At 41.5% G+C, this 18,084-nt stretch overlaps 1 protein-coding gene across 3 annotated transcripts in view; it reads left to right on the top strand.

The window, feature by feature from the left end:
• The window catches only part of rab28 (RAB28, member RAS oncogene family), a 31,965-nt gene extending 14,522 nt beyond the window's left edge, over nt 1-17,443 (top strand). The window contains exons 5-9 of one of the 3 annotated variants that reach the window (XM_025063144.1): nt 10,079-10,182; nt 10,424-10,501; nt 12,013-12,114; nt 12,677-13,534; nt 13,566-13,655. In XM_025063144.1, coding sequence (XP_024918912.1) covers nt 10,079-10,182; nt 10,424-10,501; nt 12,013-12,108 — 278 coding nt within the window. In that variant the 3' untranslated portion in view covers nt 12,109-12,114; nt 12,677-13,534; nt 13,566-13,655. Of the gene's footprint in view, nt 1-10,078; nt 10,183-10,423; nt 10,502-12,012; nt 12,115-12,676; nt 13,535-13,565; nt 13,656-17,135 lie in introns of those variants that run through there. The other 2 variants (XM_008326527.3, XM_025063145.1) reach the window with 2 other exon arrangements.
• The last annotated feature ends 641 nt before the right edge of the window (nt 17,444-18,084 follow it).

Below are 18,084 nucleotides of genomic sequence, written 5' to 3'. Positions count from 1 at the left end.
AAAAGTCGTTTGCTTATTGAACACTCCTCTTCTCCCATATTGCAGTGTTTTTATTATTTAAGCATTAATAAATACTGTGTATTTTTAAATACAAAGTATTTAAAACATGTCTTTTTTTAAAAAAAAATTGAACACTGAACACTTCTGTTGCTTTGCGTTTAGAAAGGACCTGGTTTGTTTTCTAAATATAAAATATAAAAACAAAATATGGCATTTTGTTAAAACCTAATGCATATTTTGCATAAGACCCCATGTGGGGTTGGGACCCCAAGGTTGAAAAACGCTGCCTTAATGCATAGTTTGAAAACTACATAGTTACATAGTTTAAACATAGTTTAAATTTGCAAACAAAAACAGAATTATATATAAAAAAAAATAAAAATAAAATAGCGTTTGATTTTTTTTTTTCTTCCATTTAGATCAGCGGTGTCAAACTCGTTTTTACCGGGGGCCACATCAGCAATACAGTTCCACTTAAAGGGCCGCTTGTAACTTGAAGACTATGTAGATCAGGGGTCCAGTCCATAGGTCATTTGCTACCAGGCCGCAGTGGGACACAGTGAAAAAAATGTACTTAATTTTTATTAATTTACTTCATTCAAAGAAAGTCGTATCCATTTAGTTTCTTTATTTAAAGATAATTTTTAAATAATATGTCATTCAGACTCTGATACTAACAGTTTTATTTTGAAAATGTAATGATTATTATTTGATTGATTATAGAAACTTTGCTACATGGACTGTACTAAGCTTTTTAAGCTCCTGCGGGCCACACAAAACAGCTTGGTGGGCCGGATTTGGCCCCCGGGCCTTGAGTTTGACACGTATGATTTAGAATATTGATTAGAAATATAAGAAACTGTTAAAAGTAAGTGACAACACCATGTCAGATGCCTTTTAAGCATGAAGCAAATACAACTGTTTATTTACTGTATTGGGAAAGGACTGCATAAAAGCACTAAGTGAATGAAATATTGAAAATGTCTTAGAAGGGTTCATAATTCTGTCCTCAACTGTGAGTACCTGTATTTCAATGTTTTATGAGTTTCTTGCTGTTTTTAAAAAGACTACTGTTACTGTAAAAAATGATTGGGCATATTTCTTCGTAGACATTAAGCCTGCATCGTTTATCAAACCAATTTGTTTTTATTAAGTGGGGGATCGCGGGACCCTTGCTCGTTTCCCAATCCCAGCGCTCGCTCTCTCCCTCAGGAACTCTGGAACATCCATCACTGGCTTGTACAGCCCTTATTTGGGTGACTTAAATGGGTTCAGTTCTCTTAACCTCTCCTCATCACTCACGGCTCCTTACTCAGTGGTTCTAGCACTGTTCACTGCTGATCCACTCAGGCCTGCTCTGGGAACTGTTTCCTGCTGCAGACAATCTGTGGATTTCTCTTTAGTTTAGCCTTTTTCCGCTCTCTTTTCCCCGCATCCTCCCCCGAATACACTTGTTCGTTCACTTGAATCCCTGTGCACACACTCAGTCATTCAATTACACTCCTGGACAACTACCTTCAACTCTTATCTCTCACGTGTGTGTGGACCCACACTTCTCCTGTTGCTGCCTTAACTTACAGTGATGTCTTTTCATTGGCTCCGCGTCCCTGTTGTGTGAAACAACATGCGCGTGTTTGCTTTCTGCACGCTACGGCAGATCTCTTCACATACCGTTACCCATCGCACTTCTCTCTCTGCAGTTTTTCACCCATCCATGTAAAAGCTAAAGCGAAACATGGGACTCCCCTAACTCTGGCCTCTCCTGAAGCATGTCCTTACCACCAACATTGTTGGTCTTGAGTTGTTTGCCCTCTTGGCAAGGAGGAATCGACCTCCCTAATACCCTCTCCCCCTCCCGTCTCTCTCCCTCTCTCTCTGTCTTTCTCTCCCTCTCTCTCTCTTAGCCCTATCACCTCACTCCTTCAGCAGAGCTGCCACAGTTCCTGTCTGTTCAGTGTAGGGCTGCCCGTTTCTTCATAGAGAGATGCTCAGAAGTCTAGGAGCACGGAGGGGCTCAATGTGCTTCTGTTTTTGGTTTAGCTCAAAAATGTTTTTCCTGGCTCGACCCACTCCTACTTAGGTCCTCTTACAACAAACTAAAAGGTCCTAATTGCCCCCAAGGGAAAGGTTTAGCCACAATAGACATGTGGTGGGACAAAAGCCCAGTACTCTTACCCCGGCACCCTTTCCCCTCCCCAGATAGACATGAACACGTCAGCAGTGTCTGTGTTGCACCGTGGGTAGCGTGACCACAGGTCTGACACTGTAAAACATTATATATCCAGTAAACCTAGCAAGGCTTGGTGTACGGTCGGGTTAGGATCTGGAATGTTTACAGTTTACAGCAAATCCGGTCTTTCCTGTTTTCTCTCTCCCTTTTTTTTTTTTTTTTTTAAATCTTAAGGTAAAGGGTCAGCCCAGACGTGTGGATCAAATTGTCTCAGTAACCGCAGTCGCTGCAGCCTGCTGTCTTACTGTAGGTCTGGAAAAGATGGGGAAGTCGCGATTTAGGTTACATCAGGGATACTGTGGGATCCGTGAAGAATTACAGCTGTATCTCACTGTGACTGATAAGTCCATTTTAGAGAAGAATTACAGCTGCAGACGCCGAGAGATGTGTCAGGCACCGATTTGGAAATATTCAGAAGCGTTTATTTAAGCTTTCGTCATGTACCAGATAGGTGGTCTTTCCCAAGAACCCCCGCCGAGGGCCAATCTGGTGATTTGTTCTCCACGAACGAGATGCTAGGATTGGATCGTAACACCTATCTGACCCAGCTCCAGCATCACTCTGCACTCATCTTTTGACTTTCATGCCTACCGGAGCCTGGAAAGTCCTCATTCATTTTAGTCATCCATAAAGCAAATATTGTTGCACATGCAGTTGATGATCAGTCTTCGAATACCTTCTTGTGTGGTAAGTCATGGGCCATTTGAGCTGCACAGCGCGGCTTAGCCACCTGACCTGAAGGCAGCCTGGAACCCTCATCACGCTCAGGCTGTACTTCATTTCTTTACTGCTCCACAACATTGATATGGAGGAATTCCTGGAAGGGGCCTTGCTGACATAGGGTTGAGTAAATAACCAATTTGTCTGGATGTATATTCTCGACACATATATTTTCCCAAATATTATGTATTCTGAATAGATGTGAATTATCCGCCCTTCTGTGCTAAACTGACTTTTTTTGGCATCTTTATCTATGACATCACTGTCTTTTCAGGTTTATGTACTTGGTGGACGTTTGCGCAGACAGTCAAGAGCAGAAAACTCTTTCCATCCCACAGTTCACTGCTCTGGCTGCCGTCAAGTATGTAGGTCAGTTCAATGCGTCGTTGCTCGTTGGAAGACATCATTAGGAAGTAGGAAAACACAACGCTTTATTGTGATGAGACGTGTACAATCACGAAGGTTCCCCTGTGCTGCGTATAATAATTATAGCCCATAGTTACGCTGCCACCTCCTAGAGCCAGGTATTACTGCTCCTCGTAAAAGTCCACTTAGTTTAACAGCGACAGGAGAGCTCGGAGGACACGGCCAGTGAAACCCCCGAGCAGCGTCTTGTGCGGTCGGCTCAGAACTGGGCCTTTTGTTCGCTTTTCACGAGTCCCGTGAGCCTGTAAACCCAATAAGGCCCTTGGCCCCATGTTTTACTGTAGCAGTGACAGCCTGGCAATCTAACTCTCTCACTCACTCTCTCTCACTCTCTCTCTCTCTCTCTCTCTCGCCATCTTTGCTGCACAGCTACTGCAGGACTGTCTCTTTTACCTTTCTCTGTCCTGGGTCGAATGCTGCATTGTTTCACTGGCCACTGTGGAGTATCTGATTATGTTCTGAAGTGTGAATGCACGTGTGTGCGCGCGCGGGTATTTGCACACGCCCGTGTCTGCACATCATTTCTCGACAGGCGATCAAATGACAAGATGAGCTGTGATCAATGAACTGTCGACAGAACACTTCTGACCTGGCGGAAAGTGACTCCCCTGATGGTCCCAGTCTGTTTCAGGCCACCGGGGCAGGGGCCGTGCAGCACAAAGAACGCTCTGTCTCTGTCAGGATTCCCCGGAGGAGCCGCGCACGGGCCTCGCTCACCTCGACAACACCCGGCCAGTAACAGCACTTCATCTGTCTATAGTCACTCTGAAAAGTTACGACGGTAATATTACCTTGCCTTCGGACATTAAAATTCAGATTATTATTCCTAATTATTCTACCACAGGTTTAGGTTTTATGGTGTCCAAAATTATTATAGGCTTTGCAAGTGCTTACATTTTGGAAAAGTGCTGTAACAAGCGTGAAAATTGCAACTCTGCCATCGCAGCAACTTTCTCTGGCATCAGCTCGTTCCCCGGCTGAACAGTTTGCTCATTAAGGGCAGAAATTAAGAAAATGACATTCAAAGTTAATACCGCTCTGTGATGGTGTAAAAACGGTGCTGGAAGTACTACCTAGGAGATGTTTGAAAAAGTGCAAATTGGAGTCGGTCAGTGGTTTATATTTCTGTACGCTAATGCAATGATTCAACTTCTTCACAAGGTTGGATCGCCAGTGCCACCTGGAGGGCCACAAAAAAATCGATTCAGTTAATAAAATAAGGGTCGTGGTACCTCACGTGCTATTAACTGACATCCATAAGCAGCTTGGTCTTTTAACCAGGTGGTGGCGGTAATGTGTCAGTCAGTTCTTTAACAAGCTCCAATATACAGAGAAGAAGACTTTGGTAGCTGTAGCTAGAAGTTTTCACACAAAAAAAAAAATCGACGAACGTCATGCAGACCGCCCCCCCGACTTTATCAAATACAGCTTTTAATTTTTTAACTGTAAGTGGATTTGGTTTATTATTGAAAATAAATTAAACTGTGAGGGACTTTAATTAAACCTACATAAAGTAAATATTTAAGGGGACCCAGTAAAGGCCAAAGGTGAAACCAGAATAATACTTTTGTCTCTTGTAAACAACATCTAAGGTCTGTTTAAGTGGTTGAGAGGCACAGCTTATAAAGCCTCTTAACTTACGCATGACTAAATCAAGTTTAGAGGGTAAAGAAAACACAACATTTATGTGGAGCACTATTTGGCAACATACTCCTGCACTTGGGACCTGCCCAGGCTTCTCTTGAGGAGGAAAAGTAGTTATTGTATAGATTTCATAACCCTGTTCATAATTTTAGCTGTTCACATTTCATTTTATATATTCATATTTCAAAAACCCTCACTGTTTACGAGCTCTTAGTCATGTAGAGCAGCCGGCTCTGTGCTTTTCTTTTTTCTTTTTCACTCCAGTGCTTCACATAAATTGCACTGGTCATTTGTTTTATTGGCCAGGGTTGTTGTTGACATGTTAAATAACATGTCTGATTCAATCAAACATTACACCGAATCATCCGTAATACTTTTGCTGAAACTTTTTAGAAGGGGAACTGCTACACTTTCCCCCTGTTGTACACAAAGGAGTCCAAAAGAGCAGCACTATCTTTCTCATGAAGTAGAACGCAAGATGTTCATAATAATCATGCACAATATTTCAGTCGGTATGATAATATAAAGGGATATAAACATTGTCTTTAAATTGAGTGTGAAATGCTCCGTGTGTGTCGATTGGACGAGCTGACAATTGCAACTTGTTGCTGTACAAAAGCCCATTTGAAATTACAGTGCGCTGTATTCATAACGTTTAATGACCTCCATCAGACGAATACCTGACGGTGCACTTTTACTCAGCAGCCCATTGACGACTGCGGAATTACTGAATTTTACTACCAACATTAGCTTTTTATATTTCCTGACAGAATACTGCATATTTTTGTAGTTCCAGCATTTTGTAAGTACACAATATCTGACCAGGAAAACATGAGACAATTTTTATTCACTGATGGCAATTGCACAAATTCATGCAAAACTGTTTTATGCAGTAACCAACAGTCATAATCATTATTTTACCCCACAGGGTTACCCTGCCCATTACTTGTGTCGTGGTGGTCCGAGGACAAGGTTTGAAGTAGGTCTGTTGTTTTGAAGTACTGAAGGAAGGTCGTCTTGCTTTTGCTTTGTTTTAGTGCGTTAATGGACTTGACCAGCAGCCTTCATTTATTGACGAACCACTGTGGTTCCTCCTGCATCACTGATAGTCTTTCATTTGTTACGTCTCATGGCATTTTGATGAAATCCAGGCATTAGTTTATTGTTTTTTCATTATCTGAAGAAAAATTACTCTGATATGTACGCAAAAACATTTGTGTGCGTCTATCGGAAAAAACCCTAGAAATTGAATAATAATTTAATTTAATTTTAAACTACATGTCATCAATTGACATTAGCAATGTAAAGTTTACTGGGCCCTCTGAAACCTGGAAAGTGAGGTCTGGACATTTTCAGGTGATGATTGTTCACTTATGGTTGTTACAGCAAGTAAACGTGTGGGTCATAAGCCTTTGTAACCGTTGGAATGGAATTTAAGAAACATTTAGGTGCCTCCAAATGGAGCATTATGGTCGATATGTATAAATTAAATTGGATGCCAAAAAAAAAAAAATCAAATTTAAGCCTCATAAAGTTCAAAAAAAAAAACGATATTCTCCACGATTGCATCAATATCAAATTTAAGCCTCATAAAGTCGTGCCTTCAGGATAACTCTGGGATCTTTCAAACTTAGTGGTGCATGCTGAACTATCCTCTCACAGATTTATGAGTCATTTCATCAGGACCTGGACCCGGTCTTAGAAGCCACGGTTCACATTCGTAATCAGGGCAAACCCTCTTTACAGGGTGTTAAAGGTGTAGAGTGAGGTAATGTTGGAAGTGATAGCTTCTCCCATGGGGTTGATTATATTCTACCTTGTAACTTTCACTCAATGAGATATGACCTCTCTGAGCCCCAAGACTCTGACAACACACACACACACGCCCAGCCATTACTACCAAGCACAGACGCTTGGACACTCCCCACAACACACACTGGTAGACTGCTGACAATTACCTGTGTAATGTCAACCTTATTCTTTGGCTGCTGTTGGCTGGGAAAGCTTTTCCTATTGGTCCTAAGAATCCACTCTGGCAGAGCGTTAAGTTGTTTTAAAACCCCAAATGTATATATGAATGTAATGCCAAAAGCCTTTTGTTTTTTCTTAGCAAAATCTGTTAGCAAGTCTAAATAAAACCACGATGGACGCCCCCTCCCTGAAACCATTGAAAAGATAAGATATATAAAACTATACAGTACATAAAAAAAATCTGTATAAATTTATGTTATGTCTAAAAACATTATAAAAAAATCTAAACTTTGTAAACAAAACTGGTATGTTGTGTGTAAAGACTGCACTCACTGCCATCAAGAAATTTGAAACCAATAATATCTCACCAAGATGCTATTTATTTTCTCCACCTTCTCAAATGTAGCCCTTTTTATTTGTAATAAGATACAAAGTCCATTATTGGCCAATCACAAACAAACAAACAAACCAAACCAAGTACGTATTTCTAATGGTTGTCCAAAGGTTCCTCTGCTTCTTTATGATAGTGAAGGTGAGACAGTGAGGTTTAAAAAAATGTTTTTCCATGAAGCTAAGATGACCACTCAGTTGTGGTGAAGTGCGTTCATGTTTTATTAAGATTAAACTTTTGTTTCTATTTGTGTAACAAGTGACTAAAATAACACATTTTTTTGTTGTGGTAAAAGGCACAGTTTATCTCCAGATTTAAATCCTTCTTTTTGTTGTCTTGCAATTCTCTGTAGTGACAGGCAATCCCCTTAAATAAACAATGACGGTGACCAGACGGAGGGAGACGAGTGATGATCCCCTCCACTATCTCTGCGCCGAGGCCTAAACAGTTTAGTTCATGTTTGCAGTCACTTCCTAGGGGCTGTTAAGCTGATGTACAGTTTGACAGGAACAGAGGGAAACCAGATCATCTGAGGCAGATAGTTTTGACCTGATAAGTAGAAATGGGTACATTAGGGAGAAAAATGGAGCATAACACTGAAACTCTGGGATTAGCCTTGTATTCATTTTACACAGATAGATGCCACATGTTGCTAAATTCCTGTGTGAGAATTCGAGCCCATTTGCGGGTTTTCTTTTTTTTTTTTTGAGGGAACTGCATGAGCATCCTCATATCAGAAACACGTACAAAGCACAGCATGTCATGTAGCATGGTGCATGCTAACCAAACACTGCCGCCGCAAGGTCAAGGCCAGTAGCTGTTTCAAATGCCACACCACGCGGTCTTTATGGTGAAAGCCTTCCTATTTGTCAAAGCGGCTTCTTATAAATGTGTAAGTTTGGACCTTTGGGGGAACGTTTCTTGTTGACCTGGTTTATTTTTAATAAATAAAAGTTGAAAGGCCCTTGGAGCAAGTAACTTTTCTCAGCATCCTTCTTTGGTAAAACCTATAAATAAAAAAACATTTCTGAATACAGAGATGGTTTCGCTGCATATGCAGTTGATGAACGACAGGAAATATTTGTGTTTTCTGGGTCTAATGATCTGACTGAAGTGACTGCGGTGGTGAATCTTTAATTTATTCCAAAGTGACTGCGGTGGTGAATCTTTAATTGCAGTTTATTCCGAAAGGGCCAGCAGGTTTAACATACTCTTACTTCAAAAGTCTTTGGATTCTGACATGGTACAGTGAGAATGAGGTTGTACTGTACTCACAGGCTGTACCGCTCCCCAGTTTTACCTACAGTGACAGTGTACCTTCCCTCAGCTTCCGAGCCTCAGTGTTAATGTGGGTTAATCTGACCGTGACACGTGATTGATGACTTCTTCCAAGTGTGCAGGATCCAAAGGATTAGTAATGTTTACTTCTAGTAGCATGCTGGGTACCTCTTCTGTTAATGACTGGAATTAATAACCTGCTGACGCCTATAAGACAGCTCTGTTTACACGTCGGCACAGACATGACAGTCTGGCCCGGACGCTGAGGAGCTGTAAAAGTGTCAGTCCTCAGCCCAGAAGGTTTGTGTTTATATGCCACCTATTATGGTGGTAATTTCAGTTAAAATATTTTTTCCACGTCAAAGATCAGTTTTGTGTTGTGTAACCGACTAAAATGTTAGCTTAACTAGATCAGCGTAATGTTTATATTTCTTCTCCGATGAGTCTCTAAGTATGAATATTTTTCTTTTGTCAGCTTCTGAGGTCTCCCTTGCCCCCCCCGCACAATGTTACACACACACACACACACACAAAGGGGCCTGAGAACAGGGCAAGTCCTCGACAACTTCAATGAAACCTAACACAAAGACAAAAAACTCGGGGGGACGAGAGAAACACAACACCGTACAGTAGCCTGTATGCTCCAGATAGCGGGTGTGGCCGCCCTTTTTGCACAATGCCAGAAATAAAAAGCCATGCTATTGCTTTCAGAGGAGAGACCCCCAGGTGACCCTCTTGTTTGACCCCGGCGTGACCCCGCGCCGAAGGAGCGCAGAGGAGTGCACGGTGTCAGTGCACCGGAGTCGAATGCACAGAAAGGAACGCCATTACAAAAGCTAAAAAGGAAGATGCTGTCATTGTGCCGCTCCCAGTAAATCAGCGGGAAGGCGACAGTCCCAGTTCTGTGGCCGCCGTGCTCACCTGAAGGGCCGCCACACTCATACGTCAAACTGTTTTCTCCATCCGCACTCGCACTCTGAGTGTCGCCCCAAGTCTTTGCTCATCCATGTATTGTTTGTTAAGTATTTCTCTGCAGCTGGGTTGGGTTGTGTTTTTCGGGTCAAACAGAGGTTCATGGCTCCGGGGTGCAACTGTACCAGGCCTGCACTGAGGAATGTGTCACGTCTTCCTTTCATACCAGCTGGAAAGAAGAACTCAAGGCTGCAGAAATTGCCATTTCCAGTCTCAAACATAAAAAAAAAAAATTTGAGTGACTCCCTCTACATGTGAAATGTCACAACAGTGAGTCGCCTCTGCAGCTGAGGTTGAAGTGACATATCAACTGTACGGTGCTTTGTTGGCACGGCCCTCATACATTAGGCAGATCCACACCATCTTAACCAGAGTGTAAACACTTGCCTTTTTCTGTTTACGTTCAAATACGTGACTGTTACACGCGCTGCTTTTCTTGTCCACAGTCGACCTGGAGCACATGAGGACGGTGAAGGCGGACAAACACCAGCGCTTCTGCCAAGAAAATGGAATCATCAGTCAGTTCGTATCGGCCAAAACTGGAGACTCGGTCAGTAAGAAACAACAGAATGTGTAAATAAAATATATACGTTTATCTGCATAGAAATATAGACTTCACACCGTCTGCTGTCAGTCATAGTTTATTCTCTTTGATATTGAGTGATATTTTAAACTTGTAATACTAGTAAACTCCGTTTCCAGTGTATTGGAATATTTGACACTATGGTAAATTTAAAAATGTGCATTATTAATTTTGATTTTTTTTCTTCTCTCTTGATCCATTTCTTCAGGTTTACCTTTGTTTCCAGAGAGTCGCTGCTGAAATCCTTGGTGTAAAGTTGAACAAAGCAGAAATAGAACAATCACAGGTACATTTTTTTTTTGTCTGCATCAAAAGTTTAGAAGGGGAAGTTAGCCACATTTACAGATGAACCCCAGCTGTGTATTTTGTGTAATCCTATACCTGAACTTTGCAGAGGTCACGTGGAGTGTGTTAGGTCACTGGAGGTCACCACACACTGTAAAGGGCCTTCTGTTGTGTAAACAGGAGTTTGTTATGTCTGCCTCCTGTGACGCGCTACCTGTCATGGACGCTGCCCATCAGCAAACACACCCACATTGAGCACGTTAATGCGTGAAGTCAGAGGTCAAAGGTAGACAGTTGTAAAGGTGAGGAGGTTACAGTCGGCCTTCTGATTTATCCCCATTATCTCCTGCTGTTTTTCAGCCGCGGCAGGCTCTCGGCTTGCCAGCCAGACCACGGTGCCCGGTGGTGGCAGCTGCAAAATTTACAAGGTCACCTCCCACAGAAGCATTAATCCTGGGTCTGATATGACCAGTTGGAGCCACTCTGGCTGGGTCGTAGTTGATGAGCCTGGGGGGCTGCAGTGGAGGTCAGGACCTCCACAGAAGGGAGAGCATGTAGGAGAAGGACGGGCTGAATTCTCAAGGCTCACTTTTTTTTCTTGCTGACCAAATATAAATGACCGCAGAGTAATGGAGCCGTTTATCAGTTTTCTTCTTTACACCTCCCCTGATAAGTCTATCAGTAGAGGAAAGTGCTTTAATCCAGTGTTAGCAGATAGGGGGCAGGTTGATTCTGATGAAGGAAGTCATGGGAAATTGGAAGTTAAGTTGGAATGACTTCTAGATATGATGCAGAAGATAAGGTCTTAAAGTTATAGCAGTACTTTAAAGGGTACTACAGGACTGAAAAAAAGTTTGCAGCAGTTACAGACTGACAGTCTGACCCGGTCCACAAAGTCAACGTATATTTATGTCCCTGACACAGAGTTGAGTCTTGGAGATCTTCTTCGTGGCTCTGGCTCTAACTGTGAGGCCGACCAAGCCTCATTATCAGCTGTCAGCTTCACAGAGCTGAACACCAGGGTCCTGACCTGTGACAGTATTACATCTGCCTCACAGGCCTCTCCGTCAGGGCTCGCTCTGTGTGTGTGTGTGTGTGTGAGATCAGATACAAAGGCCCGAGGATTGCTCACTGACTGGAGTCACACCAGACTTCGACAGCTCGTTAATCAGACTGCCGTGGAGGTTTGGTCCTCGGCCACGTGTGGACTTCTTCTGTTGTTATATAACAGAAATGTAACACAAGAGTGTCCCTGGTATAGATGGATAGATAGATTTACAATCATTTAAGTAATATCCTTACCTTAAAAAAGTTTTTTTGGGCTATACTGCTTTTACCAGATCTTTTGCTTCATCTTCTGTCTGTTTTCCACTTTCCATTATTTTCTTCCACACTGACCTTTCATCTTAACATCCTCATCCTTAATTTTCAACTGTTGTGTTATTTTTTTTGTGTGTGTGTTCTTGTCTCACTCTCATTCCTCTGCCGCTGTGACGTGTTGAACCCGTCCAGAGGATCATAAAGGCTGAGTTGGTGAACTACCCACAGGATGAAGGTCCAGCTAGACCAGAAATCCCACAGCAGAGTAAAATCTGCTCTGTTCAGTAGTTGGATGTATGCTTGGATTTTTTTTTGTTTTTTTTAAAAAACATGTATGAAAGTTGGATGTATGCTTGGATTTTTTTTTTGTTTTTTTGTTTTAAAAACATGTATGATTAAGACTTGTAGTCAAGGAAGGAAGTGGCAGTTGTAGTAGTTGTCATGTGTTTAGAACTTTTAGAGTAGAAGTGTAGAAGAATATATCTATTCACCCATCCATCCATCCATCCATCCATCCATCCATCCATCCAATTATAATTAGTATACCCTTGGAGACAGTGGAGTCAAAAGCGAAGTCATTCAAAAAAGTTCTCAGAAGAATTAAGAATATATTTACGTAAATAAAAAAACTTAATTTTTGCCCGTTTACTGTCGAATTAGTTATTGTAGAGATCAAAGTGAGACTTGACTGGAGTCAATCATTAGAAAAACATGGGACTCAAACACGTTTTTGCTCTGCTTAGATTCTAGACTTTTTAAATCAGTGTTGACAAAGGCTTTTCTACATTCCCACATGTGTACAGTTCACCATCAAACCTCGTCTGTACGTGTGTTCTGTTTCCCTGTTTCCCTGCAGCGTGTAGTGAAGGCAGACATTGTGAACTACAGCCAGGACACCGTGGCCAGGACAGTCAACCCCCCGCGCAGCTCCATGTGTGTGGTGCAGTGACACACACACACACACACACACCCCTGCACACACACACACAGTTAAGTCAGTATTCCTCACTTCAGGAGTTTTGCACTGACTAGACTAGCTCTCTGTATTCCTGTTGTGGTTCAGATGAAGAACAGACTGTTGTTTTGTGGTTTCACTCTGTTGTCGTTCTGATTTTTGGCAGAAATAAGTTTCAGGAGAATTCACCACAAAGAAAAAGTAGCACATCTTTTCTCTTCCTTTTTTTTTTCTTTTTTAGTTTACTTGCAGCTAGAGTTTCACTTCAATAATTCCTTTTGATAAATAAAGACTCACTTTTTGGGGGGTTATTTTTAGGACCCTGTGTTAATAATAAGAGTCGGTCAGTTGTTGTACACAGCTGTGACTTTTCATCCAAATCATCCATGTTATTATCCTGAGTGGTAGAAAATAATTCTCATTTACTTCAACACACACGTGTAAATAGAAACCTACTAGTTTCTGGAAAATCTGCAAAGGCCGAAGGTGATTTGATGTAAAGTAAAATCAATATGAACTATCTGAAAACATCAGACCATTTGTCTGATTTTTATTTTGCTTGATTTACATGTATTAATGATAATGATAGAAGTATATCAGTGTATGTAGAAGGCCATGGAGGAGCGGGTTCATCGTAGGTGTTCTAATGCTGCAGTGCATTACTGTACTTTCAGTTTTTTCAGTTTACCTTGCAGTGTGCTATGATAGTGCACTGAATGTTTGTTTTTTTTTTCATGTTGCCAAGCGGAGTTCGACTCTGTTTTTTTTTTCATGTTGCCAAGCGGAGCAGAGCAGTGCCGTGATGTAAACTATGTACTGTTACTTTACATGGAAGCATTTCACATTCAAGTAATCCTTTGTATTTCTTTTAGACTTTCTTTTAGACTTTCTTAATTGTCTTTTTTTTTTCTAAATCATATATTTTGCTCAAGCTGTTGTCTTTTCGTTTCCTTTTATGTCTGCAGAGCATTGGGTTATTTTTTAGTCTGAAGTCTTTTAACAGACGTGAACATTCCGGATGCTGTATTTAGCTAAGGTTTAAGAGAGTGAGTCAGGTAGGAGGGAGTTGATGTTTATGTTTTGTTGTCCACACAGTCGTTCTGTGCATAAAGGCAGGACATGTTTTAACGCGGTTCATTATAAATAAGTCTGGACTGTAAAAAAAACAAACCATAAAAACAATGGTTACTATCAGAAAATCTTTATGAATGTACAGTTAAATATCAGATAGTTCGACACATCTGTGTTTCTGAATAAAATGCTGCTTCGAGCCAAGAAATGTTTTCTGAGCTGCTTGTGTAAATACACTGATGCATTGTAGGTTTAGGAACCATCAAATGTTTTGAAATACCTGGACATTTCTGAGGATGTAAATAACGTTCATGCTACGGAAGATGGACGGACGGACGGACGGATCGATCGATCTTTATTTCTTTATCTTTATTACGACTTTAGCCGTAGAAGCTTTTTCGTATTGTGAACACATTGACTCAGAATGGTGAATAAGTCGCTAGAAGACATGCACTTCATTATGTGTCTCTGTGTCTCTTAATCCTCGATCGGTTTCAGTGACGACTAAAAAAAAAAAAAAAAAAAGGCCTCTTACAGTGGTGTGCCAGAGACAAAAGACTGGAATGTTTAAGTGATGAATTAATAGAGCTTACAACCATTTATTAAAGCCATTCGTATCATCTGTCCAGTGTGGATTTAGGGGAGATTTACTGAACAAAGACCAGGTGGCTCATTAGATGCTGGAGACTTAGGTCCGTCTGTATGTCCCCAGGATCTCTGCTCTGGTCAGGTTTCAGTCTTATGCTTGAATTTCAACACATGGATGCTTAATCTGTAACGGCCTCATTTGCTATAGTCCGGCTCCCGTCATGTGCTGCTCAGATGAGCAGCTCCCGGGCCTGTTCCACAGGCTTCACCTTCTCATCAGCCGGAGAAAAATGACAGTGACACTGGAGCGCAGATGTGGGGAGGAGTGAACAAAAGCTGAGTGATGAGTAACTCACTGAAACTGCACATATTTTGGAGCCACTGTTTGGTGAAACTAACTAACGGCTAGGAGCCACTGTTTGGTGAAACTAACTAATGGCTAAACTGGACAACTGTCTATGTCTAATTTGTCTGTTTGATTTTTTTTTTAGTTATTAAATATATATTTATATTTTTGTCCAATTGCATGTTAACATTTAATGTTAATCCATTTTTTCTCTTGAATATATTAGGCGGTGATTTTCCAGAGCAGGAACTATGAACAGCACCAGTAACTATGTCCATTTTTGTGTTCTTTTGTATGGGTTGATGCATTTTGTCCAACAGTCATAACCCCCCCAACCCCCCGCCCCCAATGTTTCAAATCTCCACTGGACTTCATTAAAAAAAAGAACTACAATTCAACATTAAACACATCAATAAAAATGTCAAATCAGTGCAAGTTTCCCTATAGAAAAAATTAACGATGATACAGAATTTGAAATCTATATGCCCCCCCACTCTCCTTGCCCGCCCCTCACTTTTGGACACACTGGGTTATTAGGAAACTCTAAACTGGGCGTAGGGACGAGTGTTTTTTTGTCTCCATACCTGTGGCCCTGTGATGGACTACAGAACAGACTAGAACCTGGTTCTTTTCTTCATTGGTCAGGAACCCATCCTTGACCAATGAAAGAGAATATAGGAAGAACCACTGCTGCACCAACCTCTGGTGACCTAAAGGGGGAGTTGCAAATTTGTGTATGTCATCAAATACCATACATTTTGTACTGCGTGTTAGGAAAGTACTGAACACCTTGTATTTTGTCACTGTTGTTCAACAACGCTGAGAACCACCGACTACGCAGCTGAGGTCGCTCCAGCGCACGTGCATTGTCTCGCTTGAGTGGACGTCTTAGGAATTATCTCTGTTGAATTTTTTGTCAAGAGCTGTCACTGATGCTGACAGGTGAGACTTGCCCTTGGCTTTGCTGCTGTTTAGACAGGTGTTTTTGCAAAGAAAACAGCAGCCTCCAGCCTGTTTCCACCTCTCTCTGAACAACAGCCGCAGCAGTGTTCTTTAAAGACGGAAGGGAAGTATATTGCGGCTAATATGTGGCTAACCCCCGAGGGTGAGGCTTTGACAGATTGGTTCAAGTCAAAGATGATTTGCATAAAAATGACTTGGTCTGCATCTGTGGCTGCTCAACCTTAAACTGAGCTGTGTTTTTAAAATCGAAGGAGAGGATTCTATTCCCACTACTTGCTGATTCATTCCTGGATACTAATCTATTACCTCTAAGTTTACCCCAGTCCTCTAGTACAGGGGTTCCTAAACGTACCCATATTTTAAAAGTCACAAACCTTCGCCACCCAAGTCAATAGACATTATTCATAAACTCCTGGGAAACATGATGCGAGACGGCCCCCCCAAAAAACTCTTGCGACCCACCTGAGGGTTGCGTCCCAGTCTTTGGGAAACAGTGCTCTAGTACCAGTCTTGAGGCCGGGAAAAGGGATAGGTTAATCTTCAGCAGAAAGTATATTTCACTTTTCCATGTTGGTAGTGATTTCCTGACCTGATCTATCACTCAATCAATCGATCGACCAAATAAATAAAGTCTGTTGTAAATATATGTAATATCAAAAACATTAACAAACTGTGAGAAAACTCATAATTTTCCCTTTAGGGACATAACAAAAGCCTTCATTTAAAATAAAATTAAACACTGTATATTGCCATCTAATCATTAATCAATCAGTCATTTTCTACTTTTGAAAAATGGTCCAATAACTGTAAACCTAAAGCCTTAAGTCTTTAGCTGTAGCATTTTCAAACCAAACAGTCCTGGTTCTATTTGCCCTCCTTGTTCCTGCAGTGTAAATGCTCCAGGTTATGATACTATTCCTTGGGCCACACACACCTACAGTTTAACACACACACACATCTTGTGTGTCCTGAATGTATTTTTCTGCATCTGCTCACTCTCCATTTGGACGCCCGGTCTAGCAAAGGTGTCCAGTGTGTTTGTTGATATTTATTTAACCACTGTGACACTTTAAATTTGCACACTACTTTGTCGTCTCAGAATAACTCTCGCTCTCGTCGTGAAACCAAAACACTTCTCTCTCTCTGACAGTCTTCGACTGAGAGAACTATTTACTTTTGCATTTCTTTGCCCTGCTTCTTTCCTCTCTTCTCTCCGCATCTGTGTTTCTCATTGCAGCGACTCTGTGATGACAGTCTCAAAAACCCACACATGAGGAGCTGGTAAGAAGGCCATAGTTGTGGGCTGGGCTGCTTCTTTTTTGTGCGGGCCAAATGCAGCCAACACCCTTGTGTGATTACCCACTCACTCTCTTCCGTTTTCCACCTGTGCAGAGTGCCAGACCCGCAGCATTGAGGGAGTGGCGTTGAGTCAAACCCTGTGATGAGCCCCAGTCCCTCTGATCCCCACACTGGCTTTGATTCTCCGGATACCTGGGTGAAACCAGCACCTAGAGGAGAGACAGGGTAATGCAATATATATAAATTAACTTTCAAATCTTAATGCAGGAATTTAAATAATCACAATTTTTAAAGACCTTAGGGCAGCAGTGTCAAACATAGGGCCCACGGGCCAAAACTGGCCCACTTTGGGGGTCAATCCGGCCCGTTTAGTGAATTTTGAAAGTGAAAAAATGCACAAACTCTTCATGTTGGTGATGTTTTGTCAAATTATGTTTCATCAAATATGAATATTTTCTTATATACTGGTACTTATTTACAGGAAAACAAAGGGTAAACATGGATCATTGTTATTTATAGGTAATTATCTTATGATTGTACTGGTCCAGCCCACTTGGCATCTAATCTGGGCCGTATTGGCCCCTGAACCAAAATGAGTTTGACACCCCTGCTTTAGTGGAATGTCTTTCAATGACTCTAAAGACACTCAATTTTTTCTCACCTTTACATCAGACTGCTAATAAATGAAACAAGCAGCCAATCACAGATCAGATCTGTTTATAATCATGTATAATATAAAAAATAATATTATTTATTATTATCTGTGCTGCATTTAATGTGTATAAGAATATTTTTGAACCCTCAGAGGAACCAGGAAGTTTGTCTTTTCAGTAAATAATGTCAAAATCACACCATAATGTAACCTCACACAACATTAATTGCAAATTCGCCAAACAATGACACAATATCACATTTGCGTTTGCTCCATCTTCTGAGGTGTAACTGCGTTTCACATCCCTCTTGTGTGGACTGACAGTACGGTCCTGGTCGATGCTGTCTTCTTGGGCCGTGTCTTTTATTTTCAGCGCAAGGATGTGGGCAT

The sequence above is a fragment of the Cynoglossus semilaevis genome, chromosome 15, assembly GCF_000523025.1.
Source record: "Cynoglossus semilaevis isolate Cse_v1.0 chromosome 15, Cse_v1.0, whole genome shotgun sequence".
NCBI classification, from domain to species: domain Eukaryota; kingdom Metazoa; phylum Chordata; class Actinopteri; order Pleuronectiformes; family Cynoglossidae; genus Cynoglossus; species Cynoglossus semilaevis.
Note: the sequence above shows the minus strand (reverse complement) of the source record. Positions and strands in the feature narration are given on the sequence as shown.